General features: G+C 53.2%; 2 protein-coding genes across 2 annotated transcripts; one reads left to right on the top strand and one right to left on the bottom strand.

Moving 5' to 3' along the window:
* Positions 1 to 76: 76 nt before the first annotated feature.
* Positions 77 to 14,353, top strand: TIMM17A (translocase of inner mitochondrial membrane 17A). The gene is made up of 6 exons (XM_080367526.1): positions 77 to 202; positions 4,741 to 4,840; positions 6,604 to 6,667; positions 7,979 to 8,107; positions 9,632 to 9,742; positions 11,055 to 14,353. Exons 1-6 carry the CDS (start codon positions 177 to 179, stop codon positions 11,123 to 11,125), a joined length of 501 nt encoding a protein of 166 aa, XP_080223652.1. The 5' UTR covers positions 77 to 176; the 3' UTR covers positions 11,126 to 14,353.
* ADIPOR1 (adiponectin receptor 1) lies at positions 13,682 to 20,907 on the bottom strand. The gene is made up of 8 exons (XM_080367518.1): positions 20,780 to 20,907; positions 20,350 to 20,552; positions 19,423 to 19,539; positions 18,512 to 18,683; positions 17,831 to 18,017; positions 16,478 to 16,665; positions 14,927 to 15,120; positions 13,682 to 14,572 (listed from the first exon to the last, which is right to left on the bottom strand). Exons 2-8 carry the CDS (start codon positions 20,488 to 20,490, stop codon positions 14,444 to 14,446), a joined length of 1,128 nt encoding a protein of 375 aa, XP_080223644.1. The 5' UTR covers positions 20,491 to 20,552; positions 20,780 to 20,907; the 3' UTR covers positions 13,682 to 14,443.
* Positions 20,908 to 21,018: the final 111 nt, after the last annotated feature.

Below are 21,018 nucleotides of genomic sequence, written 5' to 3'. Positions count from 1 at the left end.
CGGCCCTCCCTCACGGCTCCTCCGGGCTGCGGACACCGCGGGGCGGGGCGAAGGGGGCATGCGCATGCGCAGACACCTCCGCCCAAGTCCCGCCCTCCGCCCCCATTGGCGGCGCACGGGGGCGGCGAACCAATCGCGCGGCGGGAAGGCGGGTGAGGGCGGTGGCGCCTGCCAAGATGGAGGAGTACGCGCGGGAGCCCTGGTGAGCGGCCCGCGGCCCGGCGGCGAGCGTGGCGGCACCGGGCACCGGCGGGCTCCCGGGGGCGAGGGGCCGGCGGGGGGAGCGGGGAGGGCGCTCTCGAGGCCGCGCCCTGGCGGCGGCGCGGGGGATTGTGGGTGTGGGTGACCTTGGCGGGGCTCTGCTAAGGGGGAGGCCGGCCCGAGGGCCGGCCCGAGGTGAGTGGCTGCGAGGGCCTGGCCGGGGCCCGGGGGCAGGGGACTCGGGGAGCCCGGGGGCCTGGGCGGGTAAAGCCCCGCTGGCACCGAGCCCACTGGGGTTTCGCTGAAGGGGTGAGGTAGCGGCGTGGTGGGTAGGCCTTGCGGCCTGCGCCGCTGCTGGGCCTCTGGGGGCGCAGGGCCTGGGCACACGACCCACCTCCGCCGCCCCCGGTGCCTCTGCCCTTCTCCCGCCTCATGGAAGCGGGGGAAGGAATGCGCCGGCTGGCCCAGGTCCCCCCCGGCCCCAGGTCCCCGCCGGCCCCAGGTCCCCCGCCGTGCAGGCCACCTCACCAGTGGTATCTCAACTCCCATTACATTCCAGCAGTGCCATTGTAAACGGTCACAGCACCTTGGTTGCAGTTTAATTTGTTTTCTTTGTAGTAATAAAGCATTTAGACGAAAGGCTGGGTTCAAGATTAAGTATGCAGTGTTCTGCTCGCCTCTGCAAGCAGGGACCCGTGGCCGTTCACAAGGCTTTCCCCAAAGCTTTGTGCGTTGCTCTGCTGCCACATTTTAAGTTTCTCCATAAATGTTAGTTCCACCATTCTACTGCGCAAAGTTAAGGACATTAGCAAAGCAAATTTTATTTATTTATTGGTTGCTGTGGGCCCTAGGTAATCTCGTTCTCCCTTTAGTAAGGTCATGCGATAAGGACATTTTGCTGCTAAGGTGTCGGGGGGCTGTTGGGTGCCCCACACCATTTTGTCCTGTTTTGCTGCTGGTTGCCCTGGTCTCTCCCCACCGCCCCAGCGACGTGGGGGGTGTCAGTCCCCAGGATCTGCTGTTTCTGGGAGCAGTGTGATATCACTGGGAAGTGACACTGTAGGACCTGGCTGTCATTAGCATCTCAGTCTCCTTCATTAGAAGCAGGGTCATTGCTTAGTCTTGTCTGTGCTGGGCATGGCCGGGGAGGCGGAGGTCAGGCTGTTCAGGCTGGTGTGTCTGGTGATGGTCTGGTGAGGGTGAAGTGCTGCCCCTTCTGCAGCAGAGCTGGTGTCAGGCTGGCACCCTGCTGAATCATCAGTGCTGAGAAAAGGCAGCTTTGTTTTATTTAAAACGCGGTGGCCTCTGGCTCTCGTGGTTCGTGGGCCGTTAGGAGAGCTGCAGGCAGACGTGGGGCTTGGAGAGGCGATTCAGAATCACAGCGTGGCTGGGGTTGGAAGGGACCTCTGGAGATCAGCTGGTCCAACCCCCTGTGCTAAAGCAGGTTCACCTAGATCAGGTTGCGCAGGATTGCGTCCAGGCGGGTTTTGAATTGTCTCCAGAGGAGACTCCACGACATCTCTTGGCAGCCTGTTCCAGCGCTCTGTCACCCTCAAAGGAAGGTTTTACCTCATATTCAGGTGGAGCTCCCTGTGCTGCAGTTTGTGCCCGTTGCCCCTGTCCCTGGGCACCACTGAAAGGAGCCTGGCCCCGTCCTCCTGACACTGGCCCTTAAGCTCTTTGTAGACATCGATAAGATCCCTCTCAGTCTTCTCCAGGCTGAACAGCCCCAGCTCTCGCAGCCTGTCCTCACAAGGGAGATGCTCCAGCCCCCTCATCGGCTTTGTAGAGCCCCCCCTCTAAGCGAGGGCCTTGGCTCACGGGCCATGAGAGCTGGCGTAGCGCCTGCCAGCTCTCCTTGTTCCGCTGGCCCTGCCATCCTTTTGGGATGTGCTGTAAGGCCTTGCAGCTCCCTCTGGGCGCCGTCTGAGGTGTGGGGAATCCTCCATCTCTGATCAGTCGAGCTGGTATGTGGCTGCCCCAGAGCCCTGGCGTAAGCAAAGCTGTGGCCCTTGCTCTCCTCATCTCTGATCTCGGTTGCCGTTGGGAGTAGGAATTTGACCTTATCTTTCGTGTGATAAGTGAGCACATCGTTTTCCTACTGTGAGGGCTTCCCTTAAAGTCAGGGAAACAACAGTAACATTAAGCTTGTAGATAAGTGCCAAATTAATAATGGAGTAATCTCTTTTATTCTCTTCTGATTCTTTCCTCTGCCGAGGTCAAGCACTGCCAGGGGTTGGGGGGTGTATTGTGTCAGCTTTCAGAGGCGCTCGGCGTCTTTCTGGGAGTTCAAAGGAGCTGACACAGGACGTGGCTGTGCTGGTATCAAAGATGTTTTCTCATTTAAAAGCTGCTCCTGTGAAGGCTTGGAGGATAGCTTAAAAGGAGAATTATGAACCCCGAAGCTAATGAGCTTGACATCTGAAGCAAGGTTAAAGATGGAAAAAACCTAAGAAAGCATTCCATGATTGGGGTCTAATTAACGAAGCTTTTGTAAAGAACAGTCATGATTTTCTGAATAGGAATTATTTGACCTTGTGGGTAAAGGAAGACCACTTTACATAATCTATTTAGATTTCCAGAAAGCCTTTTAACAAGATCACTGTTAGCAAGTTTATGAAGGAAGGGAGTTGTAATGAGATGTTTTATTCATAACAGAATAGATCAAAATCTGGACAGGAGATGTGGAGAAGAACAAAACAACAAAAAAAAAACAAACCCTGAGAAGAAAGACTTAGTCGCTTTTCATCTTTGCATCTCTGACAACAGTGTGCCTGTAACCTTTTCCTGATCATTAAACATCAGGAAATAGGGGAAGGAAAATAAAATGTGAAGTGGAGCTAAATTATTTAATTTAGTCAAATCTAGAGGGGATTTGTAAGGAGTATGAGATGAAAGCATGTTACAGGCAAGGCAATGAAAAAGAAGGGGGTTATATGGTGAGATAATGTACAGTCCTCCTACTGTTTCCTGAAGCAGGGTGGGGTTGGGACCTGGATGTCACTGTCACAGGTCAGTAGTGATATTTGGGTGGGGATCTGGTGCATTTGGAACAACCAGGTGATGCCAACGTGCAAAAGCAAACCAGGCAGAATAATGCCACGTGTACAAACAGTTTGCCTTCGTTGAGAAGGCGTGCAGAGCTGGCTACGTGCTCTCATTAAAGCGACTGCAGAGGCAGGGAGGGATTCAGAAGTAGGTCATGAAAGTGAGCAGCCTGGCAGAACATCTAGGAGGAGGGACTGCAAATTTTAGACATTTTTTTCAGGAAGAAAAAAAGACACCTCGTGACAGAATATGTAGTACAGCAAGGGATCTGGGGAAAAGCAATGATGTTTTTCACTCTTTACAGCAGAAGAGCCTTAGCATATTCTGTGAAGTAGAAAACCTGTGGCAGATTCAAAACGGGTCACTGATGATGTATTCTCCTGTGCAGGAGCTGGATGCTGTAGGGAATCCTCAGGAACAGAAACATGAAATTCAGAGTGAAATCAGAAATGCCCATTGATGCTCCTATATGTGATTTGCTGGTGTGAACACTGAGCTTGCCATAGTCTCCAGTTTTGTGACCCTGCGTGTTGTTACACTCTGGTTTTTGTTTTCTGATCATTGACAGTGCAGGAGTTATAATCACCTGACTGCTTGGCTTCTGTTGTAAGATTTTGGTATAAGATCAAAGGAACAAAATAGCTTTGTTATTTTATGCTTCGAAATTACCAGCAGTGGCAACAGAGGTTAATAGCAGGTTGGTGCTCACCTGGTTGAGGAGTTCAGTTTAGTGGCAGAGAGTTACAGGGCTGTGGTGCTTGGCAAGCGGTTTTGAACCTCAAATTAAAGCTCATCTCACTGGTGTTGAAAGTGTTTGCTGTGAGGAGGGTGCTCTTTCTGTTGCAAAGCCTTTGCTCACTGCTTGGAAATATTGGACGCTCCGTGTCCTTGGAGGCAGGAATTGTGGCCTTCTGACTGGATCTGTGCTTTGTTTGAATGAACTTCAGAGATCCAGGATGCGTCAGGGAAAACCTTTGCAGGTTAACAAAAGTTGACTTTGAAGTCTCTCATTTAAATAACCAGAACTAATGAAAAGCATGACTATTTCAGGAAAGCGGTGTTCTGTGCCAGCTGAGAACTGAGTCTCACTGAATTTGCCACTTAAGTTTTCTGTAGGTCAAGACAAGAATGAGAATGGTAAATTTAAAGCTATTTACATAAGTAGGACAGAGCTGGAGAAATTTTCCGTGATGGAAATACTGTCGCTGCCTCATGTGAGGAGTTCAGATGGTTCTTCTGTATATGTGATACTTGCCACTCCAGGGAGGTGGGCTGGTAGACCCTCGCAAAGGTTGAGTTTGTTTTACTGTAATATTACTTGTGCATGTGTTCTGTTGATGTCTGCTCAGCAAGTAGATATGAGACGATACAGCTGCAGGCTTGATTTGCACTCCAGCTACACTCAGTGCATGAGTGGTGGATCCGTTACAGTTACTTGCACAGTTTAACATGATGGAATTTAGTATTTTCATCTTTTATTTTTCCTTCTAGTCCCTGGAGGATAGTAGATGACTGCGGAGGTGCTTTCACGATGGGAGCAATAGGAGGTGGCATTTTCCAAGCTATCAAGGGGTTCAGAAATTCCCCAGTGGTAAGTAAAATCATCTGAGAGTGTGTTCAGAGTGCAGTCCTGCTTCCTCTGTCCATCAACAGTGCATCTGGCCAGCCGAGGGTAAAGGAGGAGTAGTCCCTGTGCAGTGTGTGGGACTGATTAATGGCCTGCATGTCATTAATCCAAACCGGGAGGGTACAACGTTTGGTGAATGGTTCAGGCTCCGCAGGGGCCCTTCCTCTTTTCAGTAGGAGTGCTGCTTCCCCCTGTTTGATCAGATGGCAGCAGTGGGATGCTGGCAGCTGGCTGCCCTCCCTCGCTGAGGGACATTTCCCTCAGGATGGGGAAGTGGAGGGCGCAGCAGAATGTGTCCGTCTCAGCCGATCTGCCTTTGCTTTTGTCGGCATGTAAAGTTGTGAAGCCTGGGCTGTTCTTCCTCTTCTGGTCTTCCCCTCTCCCTTTCTTTTAAGAAGTGGAAAGACTCAAAGGAAGAATCTTTTTCTCCTTCAGATTTATATTAGAGGTTATTTGTTTCTTTAATTAATCTCTTATTTATTAACAGGTTTTATTAACTGAATTTTCTTGATAGGTTTTGTTTAAATGCAGAAGTGTGCGTAAACGTGAAAGTTGAAGTTTAGCTGATGCGAGTCGGTTTTCGCTTTCAGGATTTCTGCTGCAAAATGTAGACTATAAACCTGTTGTAGAGACATTTGCAAAAATAAGATACAATTTCTACTTGAGTATTTGCTTTAAAACGTTTCTCTGGCTTCATATAAAAGGGGGTTTTATTGAGTAATATTTGATATATAGTGACGCTTAATAAGCCATCAGTTTGAGGTAAGGTTTGTAAATAAATATCTGTTTCCAAACTAGTGAGGTCCTGGACAGTTGAGTTGGAGAGGATTATATGCTTAACTACATTCTTAATTTTGCTTAAGACTTATTAAATAAACCTGTCCACACTTCTGAGTGCTTGTATCAAAAATAAAACTTGGGTGTATATTCTTTAAATCTTCTTAAAGTGTGGGAAAATGCGTAGCTGTGATCCTGTGGGGTCCTGGGTGGCAGGTTTAGTGTTAGACTCTGGAAGGCTCAGCACCACATTCAGAAGCTGAATTGCTTGCTTCTCTTAGCTACTGAGGCTGAGCTGATGGGACAAGGACTAAATACTCCACCTGACCAGCAGGAATGACTGAATTTGGGACAACTAGTGAGATTGGTGCTGCCAGCTCACTGCTCCTGGTCTGTGGGCATCTGCAGTAGGGGTGAGGTGGTTAGTAAACCAGATAAAGTACTGGTGGAAATGGGATAAGCATGCAGGGTTCCTCTAATGCAGCCCAGTGGCACTCTTCCTCTGGGTGGTTTTCCCTTTCTCCATGGACAGAGTCTCCTCCTTGTGGTTACCTGCACCTGCTGCTGCTCTTTGCTCCGCTGGTGTCCTGTGTGCAAACTGTGCCAAGGGCCTGGGCATCAGATAGGAATAAAGAAACGATACACGTGGAAAATAAATATGCTGATCTGGCTAGAAGAATTCCTTTAAATGACTCGTCCAATCCCCGCTAGGCCACTCAAACAAACTTTGAACTCAAATTAATGCCTGGTGGCTGTAATTCATTTCTGTAGTTGACAGATATAACGTAAGGGAGTGATTAATGTGTAAAATGCAATTTCTGCTGGTTGATCACAGCTGCTGAGAGTGCGTAGAAATACATCGGGCCGGTGGCAAGTTATGCTATATACAGTCAGATTGGCTGTAAGACCTGACTCTGTTATTTTTAATGGTCATATCTCTTTTATTGTAGGGTGTAAACCACCGGCTGCGGGGAAGTTTGACAGCTATTAAAACAAGAGCTCCACAACTGGGAGGTAATTAATTTTGTGGTGGTGTTGCGGTCAGTTGGCTGTTGGTAGATAACTGAGTTTGGGAATATAACGTGGTACAGGTGCAGTGACACCCGAGCTGTGGGCCAGCTGTGTTGCAGTGGTGTTTGTTAGTCCGAGCAATGAGTAAATATGGTCCTAATGCATCCAGAGTCAGCGTAGTGTGGAGGAAACATGCTTGCGTTCACGGAGTGATAAGCCAGGGTTAATAATTGTGTCATATTTTAACCAGCTCAGTGCAGAGCTGCCTGGGAGCCTGTGCATTGTCTGCAGGGTTTTAAAATAAACAAAATGGACTCATTAAAAGAAATGATCAACCTTGGAGAAACAATAAAAAAGATGGGTGGGTCTGGGTAGGATTTCACATTGTTCCCCTGGGGTCAGCCAGGTGAACTTCAGTCATGTTTGTGAACTGAATTTTGCACATAAAAGTCTAAAAATCGCAACCCTGCAGTTTGATTCAAAGTGACGTTGTGACCTCTTAAAGGTCAGCTGTGGTCGCGCATTGCGCTCTGCCTTTGTGCCATTCTGAGGGGCAGATTGAGTTAATACACGACGGAAGGAGAAAATGGGAGAGTGGTGTGGAGCACAGAAACATCAGCTGCAGCAGAACTGCTTGAAGAAATTGGGGCCATGGGCTGAAGAGGCTCTGTGGCTGCAGCCTGTGGGGACTGTGCGGAGAGAAGAATCCCACCTCCTGGTTTTTACTGGTTCTTAAACTGGTATAAGGCAGTAAGACACCTCAAATTAGGGAGGGGTGATCTTACTCTAAATACTTTTCCCCAAATGAGTCTGGAGATCAGTATTTCTTTTAATTTATAATACACCTTGTTGTTAAAAGACTTCTGTGTTTGCAGTCTGCAAACTGTTGCATTCTCGTTGCATCTGCCATACAATACTGATCTGAGGTGCTGGGAGCAGCACTAGGATAAGGTGTGAAATTACTCTGCATCATTCTTTATGAGGAAATACGTTTAAAAAGTGAAAAATATGAAAGTTCCCTGGGCTAATCTGGCTTTATTAGGGTAGAAGTTCTATTATAATCACTGTTTGATTTCTGTCATTAAATATAAATCAGTGAGTTTATATATAGAATGTGTCTATGTGTAATATATGTGTCATCTGGCAAGCTGGGAATTTTTCTCAATATTGATTTTAACTGATGTTTGGGAGTTTGCATATGCTTCCATGTCTGAAAGCAAGCGCACTAATACTGCATCATCTCTTGATTATATAGCTGCAGCGTCGCGGGCTTGTCTGCTTTCTGTAAGCTGTTTTTTGTTTATTTTTGAACAGGTAGCTTTGCTGTCTGGGGGGGTCTCTTCTCCATGATTGACTGCAGTATGGTCAGAATGAGAGGGAAGGAAGATCCGTGGAATTCAATCACAAGCGGAGCCCTAACTGGAGCCATTTTAGCTGCAAGAAGTAAGAAACTGAGGACAACAGTTGAGAAACTTCTGTGCTCTAAATGTACAGTTCTCACCATGATAGTGAAGGAAGTCTGTGTTACCCAAATTGGAATTTACTTTTTCAGAGAAACTGAAAGATAATCTGAAACTTTTGTCCTGTGCTTATGAAAGTAATAAGAAGGAGGTCCTTCAGGCTGCTGTCTCAGTGGCAATAGTGGGTAGAAATCCATGTGGCAGCAAAGACACGAGGTTTATTGATGTGTTAGGAACCATGGAAAGGTTTCTGAGAGTGGTCACGTAGGAATTACAGCTTCTCCCCCCAAAAAGGTGGCAGGATCAATAGCCCAGCTGAAATCCAATTACCCCGTTCCCCACAGCACGGGCACCAGACTGGAGGAGCTGGAAGCCCTTGTGTAGCAGGAAAGCTCTGGCACAGTTGCTGTCACAGAAACGTGGTGGGATAACTCTGGAGTGCCGCAGTGGGTGGCTGTAAACTCTTCAGAAGGGATGGGCAGGGAAGGAGAGGCGGCGGTGTAGCTCTGTGTGTTGGGGAGTGTGTTGATTGTCTACAGCTTGACGATGGTGCTTGGGTCAAGTGTTCATGGGTAAGAGTCAGAAGGAAGGCCACCAAGGCAGATGTCATGGTGAGAGTCTGTTACAGACCACCCAGCCAGGGTGAAGATGCAGATGATAATATTCTGGCAACAACTGGGAGAAGTCTCACAATTGCTAGCCCTTGTTCTCCTGGAGGACTTCAGCTTAGCAGGTGTCTGCTGGAAATACAGTACAGCAGAGAGGAAACAGTCCAGGAAGATCCTGGAGCGTGTGGAAGATAACTTTGGGCCCCTCTTCAAGAGGGATGTAGAGATGCTGGAGCGTGTCCAGAGCCGGGCAGCGGGGCTGGGGCAGGGGCTGGGGCACAAGTGCTCTGAGGAGCGGCTGGGGGAACTGGGGGGGTTCAGCCTGCAGAGGAGGCGGCTCGGGGGGGCCCTCATGGCTCCCTACAGCTGCCGGACGGGAGGCTGTAGCGAGGTGGGTATCCATCTCTTCTCCCAAGGAACAAGTGATAGGACGAGAGGAAACGGCCTCAAGTTGTACCAGGGGAGGTTTAGGTTGGATATTAGGAAAAATTTCTTCACTGAAAGGGTGGTCAAACACAGCAACAGGCTGCTCAGGGAGGCGGTGGGGTTACCATCCCTGGAGGGATTTAAAAGATGAGCAGATACGGTGCTTAGGGACATGGTTTAGTGATGCGCTCAGCAGTGCTGGGTTGGTGGTTGGGCTGATGATCGTAAAGGTCTTTTCCAACCTAAATGATTCTATGATTCTGTGTTCTCAAACATTACTGGTGTCCCTTTGTTTCTCAGGGGGGCAGGGAGCTGCCCACTCATTATCTTTTTATTGATGATGCTAATGAGGCTTAATGGATGCAAAATCACTGATGCTGAGCCTTCTTATGGGAGAGATTATGACTAAGGAGAGCTATATGCAAAGTCATGCACCAGAGAAGTAAAAAGTGTTTTGTGCTTTTTATTTTTAGATGGACCCGTTGCCATGGTCGGATCTGCTGCGATGGGAGGAATTCTCCTAGCTTTAATTGAAGGAGCTGGTATTCTGTTAACAAGATTTGCCTCCACACAGTTTCCAAACGGTAAAGGAACCATCAGGCTGTGGCATTGCAAGGCTTTTTTAATGCGGTCTTTACTGATGCACCTCTTCCAGTCAGCACCCCTACAACAGAGTAAATCCGCTCTGCCAGTTGCCGGCTTCTAAGGTTGAGAAAGTCAAGGAGGAGCCGCACGTTGCTGATGACACAAGAGTATCATCAGCTCCTTCCCACTGGGTGACTGGAGGCTGCCTGGCTGCAAGCAGGGGTGTCCCTGCTGTCCATGTCTTCTGTCCCCTGAGGCGGCCACACAACCGGTCAGGTGGTGGCAACAGTATTTTAGTCAGTGGTGGGTGACACAACAGGTCTGAGGGAATAGCAAGCAGCTAGCTGTGGGGCAGGAAGGATGGTTCTGGCGGGCTGGCTGCGGTCTGCCTGCAAGTGTGTGGGTAACCCTGGTTTAAATGAAGTGATAAAAGATCACCAGGCTGATACAGATAAAAGATTTCCAAGAGCGGGGTGGTGGTGGTGGTAATGTTTTGTTGTTTTTTTTCTAAACTGCTTCAAAAACTATATCCCTTTTTTTTTTTCCTAAGTGAAACACAAGTTGAGGTGTCAGTTAGCTGAGCTGTGTAAATACTTGCCTGTGTAAAATACTTAATACCTCTGTCTCCCCACCCTGTTTTGGGAGGAATACAGATAAAACCACATTGTTGAAAGGATTAGTAGCAAGCCACAAATTCCTGAGAGGCTTCCTCTCTCAGGCTTGTTCACTGATGTTCTTTGTTGGGTCTAAATTATAACAATTTCTGTCCTTAATACAAAGACATTTTAAAATTAATCCGCTTTAGAGGAGGAGTATCATCTGTCCGTTACAATTTATCCTCTCTCAAATTGGCATGCAGGAAGCGTATTGCTTCCCTCCAGTAGAACGTCAGTAAGAGAAGCTGACTCCACAGTGATCCGTTCCGTTTCACTGGCTCGCTTTATTGTCAGGCAAGTTACCGCGGGTAAACCTTTACCGAGTGGCCAGGTTCGGCTGGAGGGCAGTAAGGCACAGGTCTCCGCTCCTTTAGGTGACTGAGGTTTCCATCTCGCTGCTCTGATTCATTTCCCTCTTAGTAAAGGAGATAAAAATACGGTCCTTGTTGGGCTGAGGTTCTTGTCAATGCATAAAGCTCTTGAACTTTTTTCAATGAAAACAAATTAAATGTAAAGTCTTGTTAGTGGCTTCCTTAGTTTTAAAAGGGTTTTGTATAAACAAAACGGCTGTGAATGTGTTTCATGCTGTTAGTAGGAGGAATCTCTTGCCTTTTGGTATTTACTATTTGCCTGTTTTCTCTTGCCTTATTTGCAGGCCCTCAGATATCAGAAGACCCCTCCCAGCTGCAGCCCTCTCCATTTGGCGACTACAGGCAATACCAGTGATTATCCTCATTCTCCTAGTTCACACTGTACCTGAGCTGTAATTTAAAATGCTGGAGGACCAAGGTGCGGTATGTCTTTACACCAGTGGTAGTCTCTTACCCAAACCATGCCAAGAGGACCTTCAGCACTTTTCAGTGTAAAAGCTGTGCAGGAGAACTTTTAGAAGATGACAAATCTATTTATTCATGATAGATTCCATTGCTGTAACGTTAATACATGTCTGATAGAATACACGGAGGTTTTAGACAAGGACTAAATGGAGTCTTGTCATCCTTTGGACATGGACTGAAGCAAAAGTCTGTGGAGTCTTCTCTGGGATGTGCCATTGACCATCCACAGTGAGCGCAGCTGGAGTTTAGCCTCTTACCCATCGGATTTAGGTTACTACTCTTATTTCAGCTTAAGGAAAAAAAGAGTTCATCTACATGCAGTTTTACATTCCTAAAGCGAATGTTATTGGGAGAATGTGCAAACCAGTGAGAACTACTTCCAGCAATACGTATTTCCATGCCCTGCTTTGTTTTCTGTGCTACTGCCATGCAGCCTAAGTTCTTTGGTTAAAGCAGAATTGGCCTTTTGTGGATCCGGAGGCTGCAGCGTGCCTCTGCCTTCCCCTTAACCCGCAAGGCTTTGGGCCTCTTTTAGCAAGAGGTGGCAGCAAACGAATTCTTCACTTCTGCTGGCGCTTGCCGCGGCTTTTGCAGCACCTCCAAAGGGGATACTGCAGGGAGTTTCCCCTTCTAGAACTGTGCAGGGAGACATGTAGGAGCCCCGAACAGAAAACATGTAGGGCTGTGGGGCTGGAGGGTGAAGCATTGCACCTGCATGCGTGCTGCCAGCACAGCCTGCTGCCTTGTCACCTCGGATCCAGTCCTAAGCGCAATTAAAACATCTGCTCCATGTTTTTGTTCTTAAACTCCAGTTGTGGAGTCTGTATTTGCTAGGTGTTAAAAAAAACATATCCAGTGAGGTTTTCTGTTGTTACTACTATTGCTTACTGGCAATTCCTGATGGAATATCCATATTCAAAAAGACTTGAGTAATATTTAGTCATCTGAGCAGCTTCATGGCTTTCCCTCTGCCCGGGAAGGAGCTTGATCTCTGCACTCTGTCAGGAAACTCGGTCAGACCCATGTGGCAGGAGGAGGATGAGAATAACACAAAAGTGGTCCCAATAGTGGTTGCCAGAGGGGTGAATTAGGGTTGTACAAAGCATGCATGCAAGTGCAAGATCCTGACCATCTCCTACGTCCTGTCATCCGGTTTTCACTCCCTGCCTGTCCTAGAACTGCTCCAGGACTGCTGGGGCTTGCGTCTCTGGTACCTTACTGTTTGATATAGTTGCTGCTGGTATGTAATTTTCAAAAACCTTAGGCACAAAAGCTGTGTGTGTGAAGGCTTGTCTTGCTTTGCCGCTTACTTGGTTCCTCGGGCGAATTTTAAAGATAATTTTCTTGATTTGTGTCACTCAGCTTGTGCTTTCGTCTGTTCTGAGTTGACACCCCAACTGCAGAGTAGATGAGTCTGGTCTTTGAGGGACAATTACACTTGGGGAGCTGCGGAGCCTCCCCTGTGCATCCAAATCTGCGTGTTAAAGCACCAGATGTTTTCCTGTAGGATTAGAGCACTGGCATTGTTCAGAGCTGCGTGCAGCTCCAGGGTTTTGTTCTTCCACCACCAAACTGTCCTTAGGGGCTTGCTGTGGGGGGAGATGACTCAGCCGAGCCACTGGCCCATGTTCAAGCAGCAGCCTGGAACACGGGGTGACCTCTCCCGCCAGCGCTTCGCCTGGGAGCGGGGCACGGGGCGCGCAGGAGCTGCTGTAGGTTGATCTGCCACAGAAGAACCTGCTGCCCCCACCCTGGGGGCTCCATCCAGGCCCTGCCTTCGTGGTCCCCAGAGCTGGGCCACATCCAAGCAGCTCAGACAGACCACCACACGAGCCTTCCCGGCAGCAGCAGCCACTCCCCACCTGCCAGGCGTCACAGGGACATGTGCCCCTGGTGACAAGCTCTGGCACAGGGGCTGTGGTGGCCCTGCCAGGCGCTCCCCCCTCAGGGAGGTAACAGGCTTCAGCTGCCCGAGGGGGGGCTTTACTCAGCTCAGCTTCTGCCACCTAATTCCCCCTTGCCTGTCTGTACTGGATGGTCACTCTCACGTGCTTCTCCATGAGGAGAAGCCTCTGATTTAGGGCATCATCCCTCCCTCCCCGCACACCAGCCAGGCTGTAGCATTTTTTGACCAGCGGTGTCGATCCCAGGAGGGAAGGCAGCCGGTCCCGCTGGTCCCGCTGCGTATCGCCCAGCCAGGGAAGGGTTTCCTGCCCCGTCATCGCTGCAACACCCAAGAGTTTCCTGTGTTTTATTTCAGCTGTTGGGGCTGTCCAGGCTCGCTGCCTGGTCACACTGGCCTGCATGGGTGCTGCTGCTGCTCAGCTTTGAGGGAACACGCTCCTGGGGGGTGCTCAGAGCCCCCTCTCCCTCCAGAAGCAGCCCCCACCCTGAGCAGCTGCTTCTCTATGCCCACCCCAAAAAATGAGACAGACACCACCAGCACGACACTGAACTATTGACCTTTTTATTTCAATCAGCTACAGCAGCTCTACATTCCCCTAAAACACTGTCCTTCCTCACTACCACAGACAGCGAGGGAGCCGAGTACACTGTGGTGGCAGCAAGTCTTTTTAAAGCTTAGTATTAAATATTAAATATTCTCTCATTTATGTTTACATTACTTTGTCAAGGAAAACAACAAAACAAAACAAACAAACAAAAAAAAAGACAATTAAAACTTAAGTTACGTGAATCTGTGCCTGTGCCCTGGGCAGCAGCACCGGGGGCTGCGGAGCTCCCCCCAGCAAGGCAGCTCTGTCCCAAGGGATACGCAAAATTCTCTGGCCCTGGGCCTGGTAGTGCGTGACTCTGCTTGCTCCGGTGAGCTCGGGAAGGGGGTGTGCTCGGCTGTGCCGGGAGCGGGGTACCCGCACCCATTGCTTTCGGCGTGCCTGGGAAGGCTGGATGACCCCAGTGCGGCTAAAACACTGTCTGGAGGAGGCGGGAGCGCGGCAGGGCAGGCTGCCACGGCCCGAGCTGCCTCCCCTCAGCCCCAGCAAAGTGCGTGGGGAAGGGGGTGAGGATTTGGTCGGTAACTTTGCTAAAGAATTTTTCTGTTTTTTTTTTTTTCTTTAAAAAAAAAAACCAAAAACCAAACCACAAACCACAAAACCAACAACCCCAAACAGTTTTGAGTCTTCCTTTGATTTTAGCAAAGACAGAGTTTAAAAAGCACTTAGGAAGCTTGTACTAAAATCAGGCGCTCTCAGAGGAGAGAGTCGTCTGTGCACCCCCCTTCGAGTCCGTAGCGAAACTCCTGCAGGTTTGACACCCCGTAGAAGTGGACAAAGGCCGCGGCCACCACGAGCACGTGGAAGATCTGATGCGACTGAAACTGCGGGGAAACAAAAACACCTTTTAGACCAGACCGAAGGGGACAAAACAACACCAGAAACGCCTCTGCCTCTCCTTGCTGCTTCTGCACCGCCCCAGGACTGTCCTCTGAGCTCTGCTGTTTTCCTTCTCATTGCTCCCAGGCAGCAGTTTCCACCCCGTACTTTAGCCTGCCCCACCTGCCCGCAGCAGCCGCTCAAGGTCTGGCTGCCAGCACAGGCACTGAGGCACACCAGGACACCCCCAGCCACCTTCTCCTCATCTCAGAGCTCAGCACCCTCCATCCCCGCTCCCCAAATTCACAACTGCTCCCCCCCCCCAAGCGTCCTGCTCACCGCCTCACCCCTGCACTCACCCAGATGTCAAACTTGCCCGGGAAGAAGCGCTCGGGGATGCGGGCAGCGTACAGCCCCGCGCCCGTGATGTACATCACGGCCATGAGGAAGAACCAGCCCATCTGGCCGACGGTGGTGGCTTTCACAAACCCTTCGGCGATGGTGAAGTGCATGGTGGGCACCACGCCGCTCAGCCCCAGCCCCAGAAAGACGCCTGCGGCAGAGAGGAGAGATGAGCAAACGGCAGCGCGGGGCGGCCGGGGCGCTGCTGCTCCCTGCCAGCTGCCCTCGCAGCCTCGTCCTGCCCAAAGGGAAGCTGGAGGCACCAGCAGCTTTTCCTCACTCAGTCCTGGATTATCCAATCCTCATGGCATTTATCCTTCTCAAAACGAGGGATCTAAGCTCGTGTCCTAGTCAGAAGCAGCGCTAACCCCCAGCACGCACCGGGCTGAGCTCACCCAGCGTTCTCCATACAGCTCCCACTCCCAGCTCCCGGAACAGCCCTTTCGGAAGGTGCCAGCCCTTCGAAGGTACCGAAGCCTCACACAGCGCGAGGGACGCAGCTGCCTCAGCCAGTCCTTCGAGGAGGGGTTTCGCTGGTCATTTGTTCAGTGAAGCTGCTTAGAGCTCAAGAGGAAGGTGCTAATGAGCAGCGCTGAAATTTTCAGCTCTGGCATCCAATTAGTTTGGCAGGGAACAAATGGCACTGCAGGGAGACAGCAGCTCTGAGCAGCTACAGCTTGTACTCGCCGCAGGAGCTTGCCTCGCACCAGGGGGACAGCAGCCCTCCCCAGGAGGTGCCATCTCCACCAGCGCTGCCGTGGGGGAGCAGTGGGCTGGGAGTCCTGCCCTGTCCCCTGCCCCATTCTGAGGGGGGGTGTGTCTCATGGGTCATGTGCCAGCAGCGCTGCCCGGCCTCCAGCTCAGCGTCACCCCTCCTCAAGTAGCTGGGATGCTGCTGCCAGAGCTATTTTGCTGCAGGAGCCCCAGCGGAGGCAAGGGCGGGCAGAGGCATTTCTCTGTGCTCACCGAGGCTGATCGCGTCTGCAGAGGCTGCAGCGGGGGCAGGACGGGCTGCAAGTGCAGAGTGGCCGGAGGCAGCCTCACCCTGCAGCCTCCAGGAAGGCAGGGACGTGCCAGCACGTAACGGGCAGGGGACGGATGAGGGGATCTCTTCCTCCTCTGCCCGAGCTGCAGGTTCATGCTGCCAAACTGCTTCCCGGCGAAGGCAGCTTGCTTCATGTGGCACAGCCCCAGGCCGCCCAGCCGCTGCTTACAGGGCTATTTTTAAATGCGTCTCTCGGCTCCAAACTTCAGGCTTGCCGAATGCCAGGCAGAGCTCGGGCCCTGCTCCGCAGGGAATCTAAAACCCCAGCACAGCAAGAGGAGGAAAGAGACCTTCTCCCTGCCAGGAGCTGCTGCAAGGGCAGTGTGGTGCTCTGGGGGGATCAATTCTGCAGATGCTGAGGGCTCTTCCCGGAAGGAAAGCCATCCCACGATGGGATCTCCCCAAAGTGCCTCCCTGAAGCCCCCCCGAACTCCCTCCCGAGGTGAGGAGGGAGAACTCCTACCTGCTCTTGTCTGCCTGTGCTTGGGGGTGGCAAACCGGTCCCACTGAGCAACGATGATGGCAGAGATGCCCAAGACACAGACGATGGAGAGGTAGATGAGTCTTGGCTGTGGGGAGCAGTAGAACGAGTAGTAGAGCCACGGGACAAAGCTCCCCATGATCAGCAGTGCAATTCCTGAATAATCCAACCTGCAGCCGGGGTGCAATGACAGAGTCACACATGAGCCCCAAAACCCACCCTGCTCCTCGTGTCCTCGGTTATGTGCGAGTGACCTCCAGCCCACCTGCACCCAAACGGAGCCACCATGGCCGGGCAGGCGGCCACAGCCCCACGGGTGAAGCAGGGTGCCCAGAGAGGGGAGGAGGGGCGTGCTCAGGTCTCATTGATGTGATGTGGGACAGGAGAAAGGGCCCTGGCATGTACGCGGCTGCAGGGCACGCCAGAGCTCGGCAGGAGCGCAGAGGCGAACAGGAGCTGGCTCGATGTGAGAGGGGCCGCGCACTCAACCCACCATGACAGGATGTGGCGGCGCGAGCCCTCGTGATTATGGATTTAACTGTTCTCCTCCACCGCAAAGTACTTTCGATCTATCGATCCAGGAACCATTTCACCACCAAAATGCAGCAGCTTGCGCTACCCCCCACCGGCGCCGCGGCAAGCGCCTTCCCCGGTACACAAGGACATCTTTGTCGAGGGCACGGCAGCGCAGTTTGTTTGGGAGACACGATCCTGCAGCATCTCTGGGGTGTGTGCAAAGCAGCTCGGCAGGATTTCTCAGCAAGCAGCACCCAAGTAAATGCCTTTGACTTGCAAGAGGAAGATCTTACTTAAAGCCTCACTGCTGCTCTGCCTGCGCCACGAAGGCTGATACGAGCTGAACTCTAAGAGCAGCCTGTGCACCAGCCCTGGGGAGAGGCACTGGCCACTGCCCAGCCTTTCCACTTTGCCGGGAATCCTGTTTTGGTTTTTTTTTCAATTTGGTTTCAGTCCAAATTGGATCCAAACCAGGTTTTTGAAAGCATTCAGTAAACTGGGAACTGCCAAACTGCCGTGTCCCACAGCTGCCCAGTGAGACAGAGACCCCCCCTCCTCAGTTCACTGCTGCGAGGGCACAAAGGCTGCTCCCTTGGGAGCTGCAGGTTCCCAGGGCTGGTGCCTCGATCATCCACCTGAGCCGGCAGATTTAAGGTGCTCAGACACAGGGCAGAGCCCTCCAGGATCCAGGTGTGGTTCCCACTTAGCTCCACGCTGGACTCTGTGAACACTCCCCCCAAGGATAAAGCACGTGGGAACAAAGCGCTGTGAGAACTCAAAACCTCCTGAGACCACACAACCGCGCTTGTGCTGACTCACTTCGAAAAAGTCCGTGAGACCTTCTCCGAGTGACAGTAGACCGTGTGGAAAAGCCAGGAGAAGCTGAGGCACAGCACTGCTCCCAGGAAGAACATCCCGAACACCACCTTCTCCTGGAGAGGAGCCATGAAATACATGTTGGGCCGCAGCATGGTCAGGATCCCCAAGCAGAGGAACAAAACAAAACCTGCAGGGAACACACCAAACGGGCAGTCAGGCAGGAGAGTGAAAGAATTCAGCAAAGAGCCAAGAGAAACACAGCCCGAGCTATGCTCTGCAAGCAGACCCTGGACGTATCCTGCTCACAGCGCACCTGGAGGTGCTGAGCTGCACCTGGGGCTGGCCTGGCAGTAGGCTGTTAGCTGAGGCTCTTACTGCAGATGGGTGGTGCTGGAGCAAGGGCTGAAGAGCCACTGGGCTCCAGAGAAAAAAAAGCTCCGAGGCGTTCCTGTTTTGCCCAGGACTCATTCCTCACACCCCGCTCTTGCGGAGCATCGGCAAAGCCACAACCAGCGGCCGAGCCCGGCCCCAAGGCCCTGCCGCGGGGAAGCGCCCTGTCCTCCCCTCACCCAAGGAACTCCGGCAGCTCTCAGGCCCTCCAGCACCAAGCAAGTCCCAGCTGTGAAAAGCCCCCAAGCCCACCTTCAGCCCCAGGGTGGCCAACTCCCCCCCCCCCATCACCTAGCAAGTGCGTCCAGATGTTGCCCGTCTCTGTGTGTATTCGGAAGATGCTCTTGAAGCAGGCGCGGAAGGACGGCATGGGAGGCCTGTGTCCGTGCAGGAGGTAATCGTTGTCCTTCAGCCAGTCGGGCAGCACGTCATAAGGGATCACGCGCCAGCGCCCTTCCCACACCTGCAACAGGTCAAGCTGTGCTGGTGGCCCCCAGAGCGTTGAGCCAGCCCAAAGGCTCACGTTTACTCACCCTGGGAGCCTGACGTCACACGTGAAACAAGCTCAAGGGCTGAAAATGCCCTGGAACGCTCCTCGGGGAGAGGAAGTTCAGCTTTTACATCATCAGGCACCCAGACCCCTTAAACCACCCACATCCTGCTTAGCACTCGCATCTCCCCAGGGAGTCAGAGGCGATTTGTGCCCTCAGGCTTAACCCTTCCACACCTGAAGCAACTGTTCCCTGCAGTGGGGGACTCCCATTTTCGTCAGGCAAGAGGGAGCCCCAGCTGCAACAGAGTCAGGCCAGCCCTCAGTGGATGCCACCACTTACCAAGTGTCCGTGAGCACAGGCACCAGGTGGAACCAGCAATGGTGCATACTGCTCCCGGCCCCCGTCCGAGGGCTGCAGAGAAACTGGGCCTGCTCCCCAGCTCACTGCTGGTCTGACATGGCCAGGTACAACCCTCACCCCCACAGGCACTTCCCAGCTGCCACCATCCCCTTCCTGCACTGCTCCTGGGAGCAGGCCCAGGCAAGCTGAGCAGACTGCTGGCAGAGCTGCACGGAACCTCGGGAGCTTCATCCAGACAGAGCAACGCACCCCAGCCCCTGCCCAGCACCTTCAGCCCTGGGTTTGGGGTGTCTGGGCCTTGTTAACACTCTAAAATTGGGACTGGGGGATTGCCATAGGCTCCTGTACCTTATACACAAACTCTTCCATCTTCTCCATGGCATGATGAGCCTGCAGAGGCAGAGTCAGCACACGGACCACCTCCTCCTCTTCCTCACGGGCCGCTGGGCATGGCGGGTCTTCAGCCTAGAGGGAGAAAGGCCGAGAGGAAATCATTCCTGCCCATGAGAAGAGGAACAGTGTGCGGGGAGCAACAATTCCCTTCCGAGAGCACCTGGGGCTTCATCCCTTCCTGAGGGGACAGGCAGGACCCACCGGTCACCGCCACTTACGCAACATGCTACTGTCTTAACCATCTCGGGGAGGCTAATCCCAGATTTATCCTTGCTGAAAGGTGGGATTACGATGGGGGATTTTCACCCCTACAGCCAAGGCTGGAACAGCCACTTGGCCCAGCCAGGAAAGCCGTCCCTCTGCCCCAGCCGTGAGACCAAGGCCGAGCAGAGGCAGCAGCTCCCCAGCACCCCCCCGGGCTGGGCATGCTCTTCCAGCCCAGCTCTCTCCAGCCTCCCTTGCCATCAGTGGGTTTGGGAAGGTCATTTCCAGCTCCAGGGGCCTTGGAACAGCTGGGTGACCGGCAGCACCCCCGTGTCACTCCCAGCACAGCCTCTCGGTTGCCCTCACTGCACCAGGGGCTACCACGGAGCCGTGCCTGCGCACCAGGCCCAGCTTTGGGGCCAGCTGCGAGCACAGAGCGTCCAGCCCCCACCGCTCGAGTATCGAGACACCCCACAGCCTCTCGGTGGTGACATAAAGTGATGACTAGCCTCGGGGCTCTGCGAAACACAGCCGGCCAGCGGCATCCTTCAGGCTGTAACGGGATAACAGGCAAATTCCAGGGTTAATCCGCCGGGCCGGCGCGGAGAGCCTAAGCCGGGAAGAGCGGGCCCAGCCGCGGCCCCCCCACCCGCCCGCCCCCGGGGAAGGGGGGCTTACGCTGGCTGGGCCGGCGGCGCCTTGGTCCCCCTTCTCCTCCAGCAGCGGCCCCAGCTCGGCCAGCTCCAGGTGGGCCCTCTCCCGGCCGGCAGTGGCCAGCCCGTTGCCCTGCCCGGCGGCGGAGGCCTTGCGGGACGCCATGGGGGCGGCGCGGTCGGTGCCGGTGGCCGGGGCAGGTCCCTCCGCGTCCTTGTGCCGCCGCGCTGGGGAGGGAGGAGAAAGAACAGAGTCACCGGGACCCCACGGCCGCGCACCCCGCCCCAGGCCGTGCCCTCCCCGCCGGCCGGAACCGACGGGCCCGGGTCCCCTTCGGGGCACCGGCGGGGCTGGGCCGGGCGCTGTCTCCCCCCCCACCAGCGGGGCTGAGCCAGGGGCCGGGCGCTCCCCCCTTCCGCCGCCGGCGGCCACGGCCCCCCCCGCCCGCACTCACCGGCCGCTACATCCCGCGCAGGGCGGCGGCGGCGGCGGCACCGGAAGCGACGCTGAGGGAACGAGCCGCTTCCGGTCGCCAGGTCCCGCCCCGCGCGGCAGCGTCGCCCCCGGAGCGGAACGGCGTGTCCCGCCTTCTAATTGGCGGAAGCAGCTGTCTGTCGGTGCCTCGCCCCGCCCACCTCCCGCTGCGAGTGGGCGAGCGCCACTCTAGCCCGGCCGGGCGTCTCTCTGGCCGCG

This window comes from Falco punctatus (genome assembly GCF_963210335.1).
Source record: "Falco punctatus genome assembly, chromosome: 17".
In the NCBI taxonomy this organism is placed as follows: Eukaryota; Metazoa; Chordata; class Aves; order Falconiformes; family Falconidae; genus Falco; species Falco punctatus.
The sequence above is the reverse complement of the archived record's forward strand: the minus strand, read 5'-3'. Positions and strand labels throughout refer to the sequence as shown.